Source organism: Engystomops pustulosus, chromosome 4 (assembly GCF_040894005.1).
Source record: "Engystomops pustulosus chromosome 4, aEngPut4.maternal, whole genome shotgun sequence".
Lineage (NCBI taxonomy): Eukaryota > Metazoa > Chordata > Amphibia > Anura > Leptodactylidae > Engystomops > Engystomops pustulosus.
This window is the reverse complement of record NC_092414.1, coordinates 151,757,939-151,775,538: the sequence shown is the minus strand read 5'-3', so window position 1 is coordinate 151,775,538 and position 17,600 is coordinate 151,757,939. Positions and strand designations below refer to the sequence as shown.

General features: G+C 39.4%; 1 protein-coding gene across 2 annotated transcripts in view; it reads left to right on the top strand.

Moving 5' to 3' along the window:
• Positions 1-17,600, top strand: part of LIPC (lipase C, hepatic type) — a 91,750-nt gene that overhangs the window by 27,226 nt on the left and 46,924 nt on the right. For both annotated transcript variants that reach the window (XM_072148120.1, XM_072148116.1), the window contains exon 3: positions 3,704-3,760. In XM_072148120.1, coding sequence (XP_072004221.1) covers positions 3,704-3,760 — 57 coding nt within the window. The remainder of the gene's footprint in view (positions 1-3,703; positions 3,761-17,600) is intronic.

Here is a 17,600-nt window from a genome sequence, read left to right as displayed (position 1 = left end):
TAAAGCTTCTTTACAGACACTTTACAGCTGATTATTGCAATCTGGGACAGAGGGGTTTGTCTGTAACTATGGGTTGTCTGTAAGTCGGGTGTCCTTAAGTAGGGGACCGCCTGTATATCCATTAAATAAAAACACATATACAGTGAATTACGTATATCCAAAAGACCACTGTTTTGAGATGTATAATGAATCTACTAGATGTAGAATAAATCTATACCATATGATTTTTTATTGATTATCAGTTGCCATGTTTTTATATATAATGGTACACATCTTTAAGAATACAGCCCTGCATTGAGAATTCAGAATGGTCATCTCAAATCTATTTATAAGATGATTTTTTATGTTAATGTTGAGCTTTATAGGAAATGGTTACTTCAAAAATCTTCCACAACCACAAATATTCACCTTCCTAAATGTCAGGTATAATATGCAGTGATGTTCCTCTAAGATTGCAAAGTGTTTGCCTTTGGGGTTTGCTGGCACAATTTCCAAATTATTCATGGTTCTACCTTCGACCAGTGACAGCAAAATGTTCCTGCTGTTCTGATTCTAGCAGCTGAATGTCTAAATATACAGCAACCTTAACTTGGTGCACATTTTAGAATTCAGCAGTAAATGGAAACATCCCTATGTTTAGGGAATCATTTACCCAAAGGTAAAATGCCTGGAGCAGAATGAGTTTTGCATTTTACCTGAAGCATTTTTGGATTATTTATCTGTAAAAAACAAAACCTTATGCATTTAACATATAAGACGCCCCAATCAACATAGAAAGTCTTGTTATGCAGATGATAGAAGCGCCTTATGTATAAAGCTGACTGATAGGCTGCTCGAGGCAATTTCTACACTTATTTTGCCTGCATTTGATTTTATACATTTGATACATTGTTTTAGTTTTACAACATAACTGCATAGTATGATGTGTTATGGTTGGGATATATTTCTTTTTTAAATATATAATATATTCATAATTGTAACATCCTGGTCAACATCAACTTCTGTCCACTGAATTAAATGGCGTTGATTCTCTTCAGTCTTTTATGTGTGTGAATTGTAGCTAGGTTGCTGCTGTTTTAGGATGGATTGAACTAAACCGAGCTCCTCCTCCTGTCCAACAAGATGATGACAATGATGGACATCCAGTCCAGTCAGCTGCTAGGAGCAAAGTCCAGGAACTCCTTTAAATACCTGCCCAGTTTTATTATACCTTGCCGATTCTTCTAGTCTTCCTAATTACTCCTTGTTATTACTTTGCTATTCAGTGTATCCAACCTCTACTATGTTGATGCAACCTCTCTCTAGTAATTCGATTCTGAGCTTTGCCTCTATCTTGGTTTGACCCACTTCTGCCCGGCTCTGCTTGTTTGTCTGTATCTGTTGTTTGTCCATCTGTGCCCCAGTGTGAATACTGGTTTATCTCTTGTTACTTCTTGTTACTTGTCTGCTCCGGACAAAGCAGCTGCCAGACAAAGTAAGGGTCTCAGGGTCTATTAGTAGGTTCCTGTTAGTTGTTTGTGGTGTGTTCCAGGTTGATCGTCGGCGCCAATAACTCCGTTTCATCGTATTATTAGTACAATTAGTTTTATTGTTAAGCTGTGTAAAACGCGTTTCGAGCCTGTACTAGGCTCTTCATCAGTTACATACGTATGTTACATACATATGTAACTGATGAAGAGCCTAGTACAGGCTCGAAACGCGTTTTACACAGCTTAACAATAAAACTAATTGTACTAATAATACGACGAAACGGAGTTATTGGCGCCGACGATCAACCTGGAACACACCACAAACAACTGAAAAATCGAACGGGGTGAGGACTCCCCACCTCGTTACCCAGGACGGCCGCCTAAAAAACTCAACTAAAGACTGCGCTTGAACGTGTTGTACCGATTGTACAACCTAAAAAGGTGAGCACCACTCTAAAAACACCTTGTTTTTACTGCCAAACGTTTTTCACACATTGCGGCGCCCGTATCGCCTCTTTTTCTTCTATATAGGTTCCTGTTAGAGGATTTGCCCTTTTCAATGCAGCTTATTTGCTGTAGGCAGGGCCATAGCCTTCAGGGACATATGATGCCAAAATGATTGGTGATAAAGGCAAAGAGGCAGGGTAGCTCTGCCATACAGTAAAGTCACATCATCTCTTTGTGTCCCTATCACCCTTACTCCTTATCAAGGGGGTGAATAAAACAGTGTAGGGTATGTAATTTTTTTTATAAACTCAAAGAGCTTAAGTACTCTAAGTACACACCTTAAACCTTATTTTAAAAGAGGTTGTAGACCTTGAGGGGGAGTTAAATTGTCAACGACAGTATGTAACTTAATGTAGAGCAGTGTAGCATTCTGCCATCTGCATTCATTTTTGAAGCCATTATTAATGTAACAAAAAGGTTGAATAGTGTTCCAGCTGCACATAAATCTCAAGAAAGAACATAAGAAAATGGACAGCATGATATTAAATATGAGTGTCACAGCAAATGTTACTTATGATCATGTGATATTTTCAGCAACAATATTTACATTTCTGTTTTTTCTGTGCAGAGTGTACATTAATGAGCAAAAAAACCTTTTTTGATCTTATCAATTGGCTGCAATGAAACAAAGAGTGAGACGTATAAAGGGGTATACTTTCTGCACCCACAGTATGTATTTCTATATATATCAAATGTAAAACATGGTTTCCAATTTATTTGAAAGGGTGCCAGGTGAATATTTACTCCCCCTCTTGAGAAAAGGAAATTCCTCTTAAGGAATTAACTCTCTAGTGAGCTCACAGCCAAGATAGCCTCCTTTAAAAAGGTGCCATATTAAATGGGTTTAACCACTTAAAGCAAACTACTGATATGAGAAACAAAAACATTGATGGAAGACTTATAAAGTGTGCTATAAGGTACGTGTAGGGTATGTAATTTTTTTTATAAACTCAAAGAGCTTAAGTACTCTAAGTACACACCTTAAACCTTATTTTAAAAGAGGTTGTACACCTTGAGGGGGAGTTAAATTGTCAATGACAGTATGTAACTTAATGTAGAGCAGTGAAGCATTCTGCCATCTGCATTCATTTTTGAAGCCACTATTAATGTAACAAAAAGGTTGAATAGTGGTCCAGCTGCACATAAATCAAGCTGAAAGCCACATCCAAAACCTGGATGGGTTTTGCTTCTCCCAGGTCTGTACACAGCTACTACTTTATATGGTTTTTCAGTAGGCATGCCGCATGGAGAATAATACCAAACCTATACCTATTTTGTAGCGATTTTCTCCAGCCCAATCTCACATGGTTGTGGTGCACGGAACAACTCTGAAGTCCACGGATATTCTCTCAACGCCAAAAAGATTGCTTGTCTGGCACAGGAAACACTCACATGAATGGTGAATGATCTTTATTATATCAATACGTTTCGACGCACGGCGTCTTGGTCGTGATGAAAACGTGTTGATCCAATTATGCCACTGTGGTTGGTTTTGTAACTTGTGATTTAATAAAGAAGATCATCCACCATTCATGTGAGTATTTTGTGGATTGTCTTTTAACTTGTTACCAGTAGATTATAACAATACTGGCTACACTCTTTAGTCGTATATATTATTGGTAGAAGAGCTATTTTTCATTATTATTTGTTTATGTTTGTAAATGTTGATGTGTTGATGTTTTTTTTGCTAATGCTATTCTGATGTTTGTTGTTGTCAATAATTTTAGGTGCTTCTGAGAAAAACGTGGAAAAAAACCATATGAGTAGTAGCCCATATTCTGCAGGTAATCCTTTATCTTGAATTTTCTGTCTAAAAATGTGATGGTATGGTGCATGGCTTTTTAATAGCAGCTGTGAAATATTCTTATCAATGCGTAAAGACAGACATTAACCTTTCATAAGTAGCATAGAAGTATGTCAGGTCAGACCTAGTACACAGTTTCCAGGAGAGATGAAAACAAACAGAGATTAGATGGGGACAGAAATCTCCACAAAATGACCTGGTGAATATCTTTTCCTTATTTTGCCTTGTAAACTGCTCAATTTACTGCCTAGATCTGTCTTCAGTGGGGAGCAGAGGAGTATACACATACAGACACAGAGGTCCTGGAGGATAAATCAGATATATGCTTCACCAGAGCTCTACTCACATCTGTTCTGCTCAGTACTGCTAAATATTCTTGAATTGTGATGTCAGCTTGCCCCTACTCGTTCTGTGAGACCCCCACTGAATAGCAAGTTAGGCCCTATCCCATGGATAAGACCCAACTTTAGTTCGTGGGAAAACGCCTTTAATGTACACTCTGCACCCCATCTTGACATAATAAAAAAACAAAATGTAGATATTTTTGTAATTTATTAACTCGGAATTTATTTATGAGTTTTACAGAATTTCTTTTGTAACCTTGGCCATTTCTGTGTCTCTGAGCTCCTTGGGCAGTTCCTTAGACTTCACGATTCTCATGTGCTCTGACATGCAGTGTGAGCTGTGAGTTCTTATATAGACAGGTGTGTGCACTTCCTAATCAAGTCCAATCAGTTCTCCACTGAATGAGCAGAACAATCTCAAGAAAGAACATAAGAAAATGGACAGCATGATATTAAATATGAGTGTCACAGCAAATGTTACTTATGATCACGTGATATTTTCAGCAACAATATTTACATTTCTGTTTTTTCTGTGCAAAGTGTACATTAATGAGCAAAAAAACCTTTTTTGATCTTATCAATTGGCTGCAATGAAACAAAGAGTGAGACGTATAAAGGGGTATACTTTCTGCACCCACAGTATGTATTTCTATATATCAAATGTAAAACATGGTTTCCAATTTATTTGAAAGGGTGCCAGGTGAATATTTACTCCCCCTCTTGAGAAAAGGAAATTCCTCTTAAGGAATTAACTCTCTAGCGAGATCACAGCCAAGATAGCCTCCTTTAAAAAGGTGCCATATTAAATGGGTTTAACCACTGCGCACCACTAAAACTACTGATATGAGAGTGGTTATGACTGCATGGCCCCCTCTGTCTGCCAGAAGCCAGAAGTGCACAGGATGTCACAGTAAGTCCTGAGTCCTGCTGCACGGGGTTCATCAACCCATGGCTCTAGCTATCAATGTGATGCTATTCTAATGCTTTATGTGTAACATATAAGACAGCATAGAGGTATATAAATCGAATGTTGTCTAATGAGAGCAGACAGGGGCTATACAGTAGAGACATATATTATACATTATAATATTATAATAAATACCGTATATACTTCAGTATGTCGACCATATTATAAGCTGAGGCCCCTAATTTTGCCACAAATAACTGGGAAAAGTTATTGACTCGGGAAATGCATTGGTCACAGCCACCTTGAGTAGTGAATCACCAAGCCACTCTATTGATAAAATACCCTGCATCCATCCCCCCTATTTGATGAAATACCCTGCAGCCAGCTCCCATACTGATGAAATGCCATGCAGCCCTTGGGTGTATAAAAAAATAAACTCACATACTCACCTTATGGCACTCCCGGATGCTCCACATGGCTCCTCTTCCTTCTTTTCTTCATGAGTTATCAAGCGGGCAGAGGCATGTCCATGCGATCTGCCCACCGATGCGCACTATGACGTCAGCAGTGGCGACACCACTGCATCATTGTGTGCGACGGTGGGCAGAGCGCATGGATGTATCTCTGCTACAGGGGAAGAGAAGAATAAAGAGGAGCTGCGGGGAGCATCGGAGGGTGAGTATGTAAATTTATATTTTTTTATACGCTTGTGTATAAGCAGAGTTGGGGTTTAACTCGACTTATACATGACTTTATACAGTATATTATAATAACACATATTTTATACAGTGGGATCTATCACACATTGGCGCATGTAAACTTAATGTAAACCCCACCTCTCTCACCTTGCCGGATTGATATGTCTGGTGGCCTGGCTTGACCTGGAGTAGAATAGCACTATAACCGCTGCCAGTTCCTGGTGTAGGCTATGGCTAGTGCACAGGCAAGGGGCAGGAAGGTCCATTCTCGAGCTCCATGTCCACTTGGCAACATGGTGGCTAAAGGGGGAAATAATCACAATTCCTGGCCTGGCAAGGAATTGCAGCTATTTCAGGTCTTGTATTCCAGAAAACTAGCGTACAAGGTTTGATAAATTAGACCCAAAGTATTTTAGCTCTAGCATCTACACTAAAAATATCATATCACTTGTGAAAATGAATCAAACCCTCTTGTTAATGTAGTACTGACCCAACATGTTTTCCCTGGAAATCAAGACTCAAAGAAATTTCCAGCCATTAATAAGTTACATTTTTTAAGGATATATATATATCGTACATTATTCATGATATAAAACAATAGCTATACTTATAGTTAAATCTTGGCAACCTTGATCAACTCCAAAGGAGGAAGCCTTTTACTTGGCAACATTTAATAAATGTAGAAATCCCATCAAATGTTGGTATCTACTACAGCCAATTAATTTTGTAATTTTACATTCATCATTGATGTCAATTTGTGTATAGCCAGGGTCAAACAATATTTGCTTGGTTCAGCTTTATTACAGTACATTATGTCTTTACAAGCCTTATCATTGCTGTTTGTTTGTATTTGGTTCACTGTGACTCAGGAATTACTAATGTTGTTAATGATATGACTATTCATGTCACCTTGTGCCCCCAGCATCTGCATTTCTCTGAAAAATAATATTAAAACAATTCTTATCTGTCACACAGCTACTTAAATGTTTGTGCTGTAGCATAATATGACCCACAGCAGTAAATTTAATGAGAACTGAACTGATTTATAGCATCCACACTTATGGCACAGAGTTATGTCTACAAGTCCATCATGTTCTATTTGTAGCACCCATGGATAGAACCTCATTCCAACATAATGGGGTACATTTACTAAGGGTCCGAATCGCGTTTTCCCGCTGTGTTTCCCAGATTTTTCCGATTTGCGCCAAATTGCCCCAGGATTTTGGCGCATGTGATCGGATTGTGGCGCATTGGCGCTGGCTTTCATGCAACAGAAATCGGGGGCGTGGCCGTCGGAAAACCCAACGGATTCCGAAAAACTGCGGAATTTAAAAATAAATTTGTGTTACAAAAATAGCACTCACATACACCGAGACACCTGGTGGACATTGGCCGCACAACCTTAGTGAATCCCGGCAGAACCCGAATCAGGGTAGGAGAACGCGCCGCTGGATCGCAACTGGACCGGGTAAGTAAATGTGCCCCAATGTATTTGCAAAGGCGTAACATGAAGGTCCCAATGTAAAATGTGCACCTGGCCTTCTAACTTTAATGTTCTATTTATAGTACTAGTTTTATCATATGAAAAAAAAGTCACCTTATGTGGCACCTGTGCACAAAGACCTTAAAAGGCTATTTTGGCCAAAGGTAGTTTTAAAAAAGTATCCTCCTTCACAGTGGGGCCGATTTACTTAACCGGTCCATTCGCGATCCAGCGGCGCGTTCTCTGCGCTGGATTTGGGTCCGGCCGGGATTTAATAAGGTAGTTTCTCCGCCGTCCACCAGGTGGCGCTGCTGCGCTGAAAAGCATCTGAACGCGACGGAATTCACCGAGGCCGGCTGAGTGAAGGTAAGTGTGTCCCGAGTGACACATTTTCCGTTTTTAAATGCGGCGGTTTTTCCGAATACTTCGGGTTTTCGTTCGGCCACGCCCCCCCATTTCCGTTGAGCGCATAACAGCGCCGATGCGCCACAATCCAATCGCGTGCGCAAGAATCCCGGGGCAATTCAGGTATAATCGGCGCAAATCGGAAATATTCGGGTAACACGTCGGGAAAACGTGAATCAGGCACTTAATAAATGACCCCCATTCTCTTATATATAACCCTGTGAAGTCAGACAATTTTAATATTAGCTAGTCCTACCTAGGATTGCTTTTACCTTGTCAGGATACAGGGTCTGGGAAAGGGCCTGTGGAGCCCCTGGACCACTGTGGGAGTTGGTACTAGCCGACATACTGGGCCAGGAGTCTAAATGGCACCTGGTCTTCACCAGAGCCCTCCGCAAAGCGGGATGGTTTTGCTGCGGCGGGGTGCCACCAGGTTGTTCCACAGGTGAACATACAGAAGAAACACTGGAAGCACAGGAACACGGAGGAACAATGGAAACACAGGAACACAGGAGGGCGTTCAATTCACAAGGAATGGCTGAAGATCCATCGGGGAATGATGGGAGCCATCAGATTATATAGCAAACCGCCAGCACCAATCACCAGGTCGCTGGCCCTTCAAATCCTGGAGAGCCAGTGCACGCGGCCTAGTCTGACCGGAGCCTGGATCATAGAGAGGTAAGTGCGGGTCTGGGGGAGCTGCGCCACAGAGAGGGGCATGGACATGGATCGCGGGGCACCTGTGACATAAATCGTCATTGTCAGACTGTAGGTAATGTAATTCTTTGCTATGCAAGACCACAAGGGATATTACCAATAACCCTTCACTACCCTAAACCATAAAGGGTATTATCTTCAAGCTCATTATAATAATTTCAAAAGTTGATTTTAGAAGAAAGGAGGCCTTGTATAACAAAAATAGGTTGATTACCACAGTCATGGTGCCTGGATCTATGAGTAAGTGTCCCTGGTTTATTATGCTTGATTTAGATGGTAGAACACCTGTCAGTGTAATTTGAGACCTTTAAACCATCCACAGGTCCTTTAATTCTGGTTTAGAATTTAAACCTCAACCAGATACATGGTTAAGTGCTGATGGAGAATATGGTGCAGGTCTGAAATTTTAACTGTATAAGTAAAAGAATATACTGTATCATTGAACTTCCTTGAAGCCATAAAACGAAGCACTGGCAGAAAAGCTAGTATGGAGCTCACTGCAAGAGGATGCCAAATCTAAAGAAAGTTTTGCCTTGAGTGGTGAGGCTGGTAGCTGTCTCTTCCTGCTCCACCTCTGCGCCTCTACCGCTGCTCATAGCTTCCTTTTAAAAGGGTGAAAACCAGTGGACCTCCTCAACAACATATGTCCATTCAGTGAATCCAAAGTGGATTCCCACCCACTGTATATCCAGCGTATGAAAAGGATTTGCAGTTGTTAAAGGAAATCAACCTTTTGATTTCATGCATTATGAACCAAACATACCTTGAGAATGTTGTAGCTACACTAATGCAAAAACATATCTTGTTTAATCCTTGATCCAAATGGTTTTGCTGAAAAAACTATTATAACATTCAGGATCTTGGGAAATCTGCTGCTGGCTGCCATACATAAACACATTATACATGGAGATTCCTGAACTGTGCAGACAGGACTAATCAACCTAAGGTGGATCACTCATACAGCGATTGGTGCAGCGATTGATTACTTCTGCCTGTCAGGCACAACACAGTGATTCCTTCATTCTCCAGAGCAGTGCATGCTTAATGTGAGAGAAGAAGAGCAGAGCCAGGGACAGAAGCAACAGAGCTTCATTATCATAACATTATTATTGTTTTTTCACCGCTCAGCACAGGGATTAAACAAGATATGTTTCTGCATCAGTGTAGCTACAGCATTCTCAAGGTATGTTTGCTTCATAATCCATCAAATCAAATGGTAGATTTCCTTTAACAATGTATGCACCTACAGTATAATTTACTGATAGAACACTGTAAGCAGTACATAATAGAACACAGTAATATCCAGAGTTGACAGTGCAGTGGTTCCCATCCTATCGTGTTAAAGAAAGAAATACTAGAGCTCATGCAGGAGCTCATTTAGTTCTAGTGCTAGAAAATAGTGTTAGCACAGCTGGAGAGAGTGTTGTAGTCCAATATCATGCTGCCTCCTTCTTCTGTATATACAGTCTGGTATATCTATCATCATTTCTTTTTTTTTTCAAAAACAATTTATTAAAGTTTTTCCAATACAAAATACACATTGTACTTACATAATGTATGAAAATTTTTCAACTTATTTTTACATTCTTCAACTAGTTTTAGCCCCTAAACACCCTCCCTCTCCTACCCTTCTGACCAGAGTGAAGGAAAAAAACATAATAACTAAGTTACATAACCTCTATACCTCAGGACTCACATATTAGGATTCTATATCCAATTTCCCATATTTTGGGCCATTTCCTGATGTACCGTATCCCCTCATATTCTTTCATTTTGTTTAATCTTTAATGTACAATTAAATACAACTTTCTCAACCAACCTGTAACTTGTGTTTAATTCCGCAGAGTATCCTTTATCCAAGTATTTATATGTTCTTGAAAGTGTACCCCTCTGATTTGAAGTGTTTATAACAATCCCGATAAATTAATGTGATATTTTTAAATTTTTGTTAACTGATGTCACTTTTATCGCATGTACTAACTATAATATAGTGTACATAAAATAATGCAAAAAATCCCCGTCCCTTAGTGAGAATTTTGCTTTAAAAAATATAAAACCTTTTACCTCTTCTTCTACTATCACTTGTGAAAACACATAAATTCCCCTACTTTTTCCCAGAAAATTTGGTCTGGTAACTTCATCATTTCTGAAAATTCTACATTGAATTAATCTGTTACATAATCTTAACCACTTCCTCAGATACTAATGTCACTAGTTCTGTTCTGTCCTCCCATCCTTTTATTTTGGATATTTGGGCCGCCAGATAATAGCCAAAGATAAAAGGTAAACCCAATCCTCCCTTCTTAATTGGCTTACCTTAGTTTGATCCTAAGATTTTTCTGCCCCAAATCAGTTCATTAAGTTACGCTTCAAAAACTTAAAAAAAAAATATTCAACCAAATCAGGCAGGCTGAAAGGAAAAAACGAGAGTGACTCTGTCTGCAAATGAGAGACGTAGATTTCCCAACCGTGTATCCTGTTCCTTATAGAAGCAATTTAATTCATCATACTCCTTTATATCTGCAGAGACTACTACCCCTAAATATCTGAAAGATCCTTGACATAGCGTGATTTCACCATCTTCTAGCTCATTGCCCCCCTATTGGCATCACACAGGATTATTTCCAGTTTGTCTGGAGCCCAGCATTTGGCCAAATTCTCTAACCACTTCCATTACATTTGGAACAGAAACGGGAGATTCTCCAAGGCAAAGAAGTATATCGTCCGCATACATACATAATTTGTCTTTGCCTCCCCCATTACCCCTCCCCTTATGCCATCGTCGGACTTAATCTTGATTGCTAAAGGTTCAATGAAGATTGCAAAGAGGAGAGGAGAATGGGGGCACCCCTCACTAATGCCTCTGTACAGTAAAATGTTCTCTGAACTAATTCTATTCATGACAACCTTTGCCCTGGGTGATCTCCACAGACTATCCAGTTTGTGAAATATGGCTCAAAACCAAAACTATCCAATACTTTCCAAAGGAACCTCCACTCAACCTTATCAAATGCAAAGAAAGGATCTAGTGGAGGTCTCGAATGCCTCTCTGCACAGCTGTGAACAACCTATGTAACCAGTCGTTCACATTTCTTCCTGAGATAAATCTTTTTTGATGCATGATACTGGCTATTACTTTCTGGAGTGTTCTCGCCAATATTTTTGCCACAATTTTGGCATGGTATAAACCCATATCTGAGAGATTGCCATGAAATGCATTGACAAACAAGCTCAGAATGCTACTGTCTTCTGCTGTTTGTTTTCTGCTGCATGGCCATCTATGATCTGAAACTGATAAGTTGCCACTATGTCTTCACAATCTGCCATCTGTAGCATGTGTGATCCCTATTTGCATGTACTCTGCAGATTCCAGTTTCCTAAATCCCCAGAGGCCCACCTTACATCTGTTGTCATATACAATACATTCTATCCACTTTTCACATCTCTTTCTGTCGTATCCTAGTAAAGTGTGGAAGTGATTAAAAGTGTGATCCTTTTATCTGGATTTGGTATACTTTGAAGGCAAAGCTTAGGGCAAGAACAGCTGCTAGCTAAATGGCACAAGCTCTTAGCTTCTTCTTTTTCTACTGAGACATCCATCTCTCTTTGGACTTCTTGTCTGCAAAGATTTGGCACTGACAATACAAATTACATTCAATTCCTTTTTATTTTTCTAGTGCATTAAAAAAGGCTTTGGAGACCTATTGTACAATGGAATTCTGTCTGTTAAAGGACTGGAGAAAATTACACTTGAGTGTTCTCTATATCGAGAAAATGTAACAATGTAATAGTTATTTGTGATGGTCCCACTGTGCATTACTTTATTGTTGGATTGTATTTTCTTGACCCTCTAGTGTTGAAAGAGGCAAGTTAACCAATATATTTCTTTGAATGGTTTCGGAGCTAGATGGGATTAGCTGGAGTCCCAAGAACGTGGTCCACTGCTCATCAATAGTAATGTTCCTCACAAATAAGTATTTTCTCTTCAAAAATGAATAGAGAACAGTATGGTGTAATTCAGAAGGGCCGAATCAAAAGACGATGAGATGAAATACAATGTGCTGTCTTCCTAATCCCTTCTCCAGCCTTGAAATGCAATTTACAGTTTGAGAAATAATGTGATAGGAGTTATAGAGAAAGTAGTAATTGTGTGGAATTAGTAAGCAAAGAATATACTTTCATAAGGAACATACACAGTTCTCAACACACCAAGGTCCAGCTTTGTGGAGCAGGAGAGTGAGTCCATTTATAAAAGAGATAACGTTTCTGGCATACTTATAATTAATTGATAGACCTTGGACCATTGCTCAGAACAATGTCGTTATTTGGAAAGATTTCATTTAATGAGTTGCCTTGTAAAAATGTAATTTGTTTTGCTGGGAACTTTCTCTTGGCAGAAGTTCCAGTTGCTATGTAAGATTACAATATCATAGCTGCAATGTGAAATGAAATGTTATTTAATATTGTTAAATGAATATTTTATACCAGTCATGAAGTAAATGACACAACAATGAATGTTGTACTTATCTGGTACCAACAATTAGATACCACATTTATAAAGGTTGTCACTAGAGCTTTTGTAGAACAGAAACAATATACAGGTATGCAAAAAAAAAAAAAAAAAAAAAACAAGCGGATGTTCAAAGCGGTGTCCTACTTGGTTACCTTTAGATTTTTTTAACTAAATACCTAGTCATAGTCATAAATTTAAATATTAAAAATAATGTTCTTGGCTCCCATGGTGTGATCTTGTGTTATATGTACAGTATATGCAGATAAGATTGTTTTGGAAATCTAACTTTTGATGATGAGATGACTGCTGAAAGGTATCTCTACAGAACTAGTAGTTTCCTCCCATTACTAAGTTTAGTGGCCTGGACACCATTATTTGCATATTATGCAATTACAGGGACTTCATCCATACATTGGCCCAGATTTACCGCCTTAGTGAACGTTGCCTCATGATAACTGAATACTGGCACACGGTATTCAGTTATCTGCTGCACCCCGCATTGCACCTTTTATATACAGCGTGCGACACAATTCTGTCAAGTATGCATTGGTCACGGCGTCCACAGTATATAGCCAGCCTGCCCCCTGTAGGATATAGTCAGCCCCCTGTAGTACACAGCCTCACAGCCCCCTCTGGTATATAGCCAGCCCCCAGTAGTATACAGCCAGCCCCTGTGATATATAGCCAGACAGCCCCCTGTGGTATATAGCCAGCCCCCAGTAGAATACAGCCAGCCCCCTGTGGTATATAGCCAGACAGCCCTGAGTTTGCCCAGCACAAAAAAATAAACTTACATACTCACCTTCCAGCTCCCAGGATACTCAGCGCAGCTACACAATGCTTCCGTCCCCCACGGCTCCTAATCTTTTTTCTCTCTGCTGTAACAGCCAGCAGAGACGCGGCCATGCACACTATTATGTAATTACCAGCGACACTGCCGCATCATAATGTGCACTGTCCAACAGACCACATGGCCGCGTCTCTGCCAGCTGTTACTGCAGAGAAAACAGAGAAGAGGAGCCACACAGAGCATTGGGGCGCTGGAAGGTGAGTATGTAAGTTTATTTTTTTATAGACTCGTTTAAGCCGAGGTGGAGTTTTTCAGCAAATTTTTGTGCTGAAAAACTCAGCTTTTATTTGTATATACGCACACCCCAATATTTTTGCAGATTTACAGGCGGTCCCTTACTTAAGAACACTCGACTTACATACGACCCCTAGTTACAAACGGACCTCTGAATATTGGTAATTTATTGTACTTTAGTCCTAGGCTACAATAAACAGCCATAACAGTTATCTAATGTATCTGCAATGAAGCTTTAGTGTTAATATTGATTCTTATGACAACCCAACATTTTTAAAATCCAATTGTCAAAGAGGCCAAAAAAGTTCTGGCTGGGATTACAATGATAAAATATACAGTTCTGACTTACATACAAATTCAACTTAAGAACAAACCTACAGACCCTATCTTGTATGTAACCCGGGGACTGCCTGTATTTGGTCTTGTCCGCACAGTCCAGCCCCGACACAAAACTGGTGCAGACACTTCTTAAATACATGTGCCAGTCTTTCTAGTGCAAACTCAGACAGAAAACTTGCACATTCAGTTTAATATATCTGGCCTTTTACCTCAGGGGGCGCACAAACATCTTTCACAGTCATGACTGATGTTTACATCCTGCCATCAGTTATAATGGAGAAGCCCCCCCTTTTAATTTTTAGATGGGTACAAAAAAATAGAATCACACTGTCCTCCCAGCAGCTAGAGATGCCCATCTCTAGATGCCCATCTGATGCTGTGGTGAGACATCATGGAATTGGTGTCTGATCAGAGCAAACAGGAGACTGCGTTGTAGGGAAATGAGTGTTCTCATACTGTGCTTGCTCAAGTCATTCTTTAAACAATATGTCACATTTTTTCTTTCACACAAGTTTCTCTGGCCAGCAACAAACGAATGTGTAAGAGTACAACATCAGCATTTGCTTTTCAGGCTCGTATTCTTGCCACATCATAGATGACCTTTTGTTCTGCTTACAACACAAGTCTTTCCTTACATCTTATATCTCAAAAAAAAAAGCCTGTAGTTTGCTTCCCCTTGTGACCCTGATTGAAGTAATTGTGTAAGTAAAACTGTTAAAAAACAAGACATCAGACAAGAATCAGCGACAAAACACTAAGCAGTCTGACAGGATTATGTCTGTACTGAACGCACTAAGCTAGCAGTTCAATGTCACCCACTTGTTTGTCACTTCTATCATTGATTCAGCCAGGTATATTGCTAATAAAACCGCTTCATGTTAACATAGTAATATATATTTCCTACGGAATGTAGGCCATGAATAAATCCTCCTAGTTACCCTCCTCCACAAGGCCGCCAGTTCACTGTGGCTTATCAGTGAGTAGCACATGTAACCGGCCTTCAACATCAAACATTAAAGAGACTAGTTGGGCTAAATATCTCCAATACATCTGTGACTTCACCGGCTACAGGTAGCTTTTGATACAGCATGAAGGAGCCAGTAGAAAGGAAAATTTACACTTGTAAAGAAAGGACGGAAGACGTAACAATGTGGGGGTTCATTGATTGTATAATGAGATGCAGACAACTGTTATATAATGCTAGCTCTACGCAATGTATGTAAGCTACAGAAGTAATACAGTGGCGGCCAACATGGAGGTTGACTCAGATCACAACATATATGTAATCTATTTCTAAGGACATTAATGCCTTGGTCTCACATAACATACATTGTTTTCATGAGCTATGTACAATATAATCAACAGAAAAAAACAGCAGCACAGAGAAATACAGCAATAGAAGAAGGAAAGCAGTCCATTATTTGGTGGCCTGACACCTAATTTTAGATTTTGCTGTGGAGCTGTGTTACTTTTGTTCAATCCTCTGTTTTAATAGAATGGAACAATTTCATTGTTTTTAAATTATAATCTGCTTATTTATATATTACATCCTGCTGTACTGTAAAGATATTGTTTATGTCTGTGGGTTATGTTATCATGGCCGCCATAGAGGTACATTATATACAGGCGGTCCCCTACTTAAGGACACCCGACTTACAGACAACCCATAGTTACAGACGGACCCCTCTGCCCACTGTGACCTCTGGTAAAGCTCTCTGGATGCTTTACTATAGTCCCAGACTGCAATGATCAGCTGTAAGGTGTCTGTAATGAAGCTTTATTGATAATTCTTGGTCCAATTACACCAAAAATTTTGAAACTCCAATTGTCACTGGGACAAAAGAAAAAAAATTGTCTAGAACTTCCATTATAAAATATATAGTTTCGACTTACATACAAATTCAACTTAAGAACAAACCTCCAGACCCTATCTTGTATGTAACCCGGGGACTGCCTGTACATGGACACGATATGGCCGCACCACAAAAGATAGGGTAGGTCCAATTCCTGTCCTGATTTACATCGCGGTTGCTCAGTTTTTGTGGATAGAGGAGGGGTGAGGACCGCATTGGCATTACTCATTAGATGACAAATATAGGAGCTTCCGGAAGTCTACCATACTTATTTTCTATCTTAAATAAAAAGGTAAAAAATCTTTTGAGAGAAGATTATTTTTTTATGTTCCCCTACCCAATGTTTAGGTTTAGTTTTCCACTAAATAGTCCAGAATATGTGGCTCCTCTTCAGTCACGCCCCTTTTCCTTTCAGCTCCACCCACTTTTCCAAGAGCGGTATTGAAATTGATTCAAATTAATGAATGTTCAGGAAAATTGTGCTCCTAGACCAGAGTGGCATATGAATTGTCTTTCATCTATACTACTTTTCAGCTAACCATCTCCGCAATTCATGTTGCATTTCCCTTGCATCTATTTCACGTACTTTGTTTATTCAATATGTGTGGAGATTTTAGTTTTGTGGCAGGTGTATGTGTGCACATGGACAAGGTTATCTAAAGTCTTCCTCGCTTCTGGGAAATAAAGATGACCTGTTTCTAAAGAAGAGAGGTCAAATAAGACTTGTAACAGATACAGCTACACACACATTGCATATCCACTTATATTAACAGAGAATGAGAATTCTAACAAGTCAGTTAAACATAGAATAATGTATCATTTACTGTAAATTCCAATAATATAAAGACATGGCTGCAGGGATACAAGGGTTATTATCTGTTTTGCAAGGTAGGTCATTTCAGGCATTGAGTATATGCTTGAAATAGTGTCGGGTGGTAAATTATGCAGAAAACTATGAGAAAGACACAGTTACAATTATATTATATATCACTTTGCCTGTGGAAATTAAGGTTGCAGCTGTGTAAATGTGACATTAGGGGTGTATTACCAGCACCACAGTCCAAGTGCTAAATCAGTTTAATAATGCCAAATGTCCTCCTGTTATCAATGGGCAAAATCATACATAAAATACATGTACAATGTGCTAACGTCAGAGCCTCTTTCCTGCAGTTACCTTGGCAGTTTCAAGATATAAAGAATACATATTCAAGGGAACAGTCTACTTTGACAGCCTATTAAAATGAGGCAAGGACAAAGGAGTCTTTAATTATATTCATAGATGCATACAAAGTCATTCGGCAGGAGGAGTGCTGAGCACAGGTTTTCTCATAAAACTCCAGAGGTTACATCAATATCCTAGAAAACCTCACATCCAAAAAACATAGGCACATCTATGCACCCTTGACAGGAAAATACAATAGCCACAGACCACCCATCTCCATGGGCCTCACATTACTACCACTTTGGTAGTAATGCA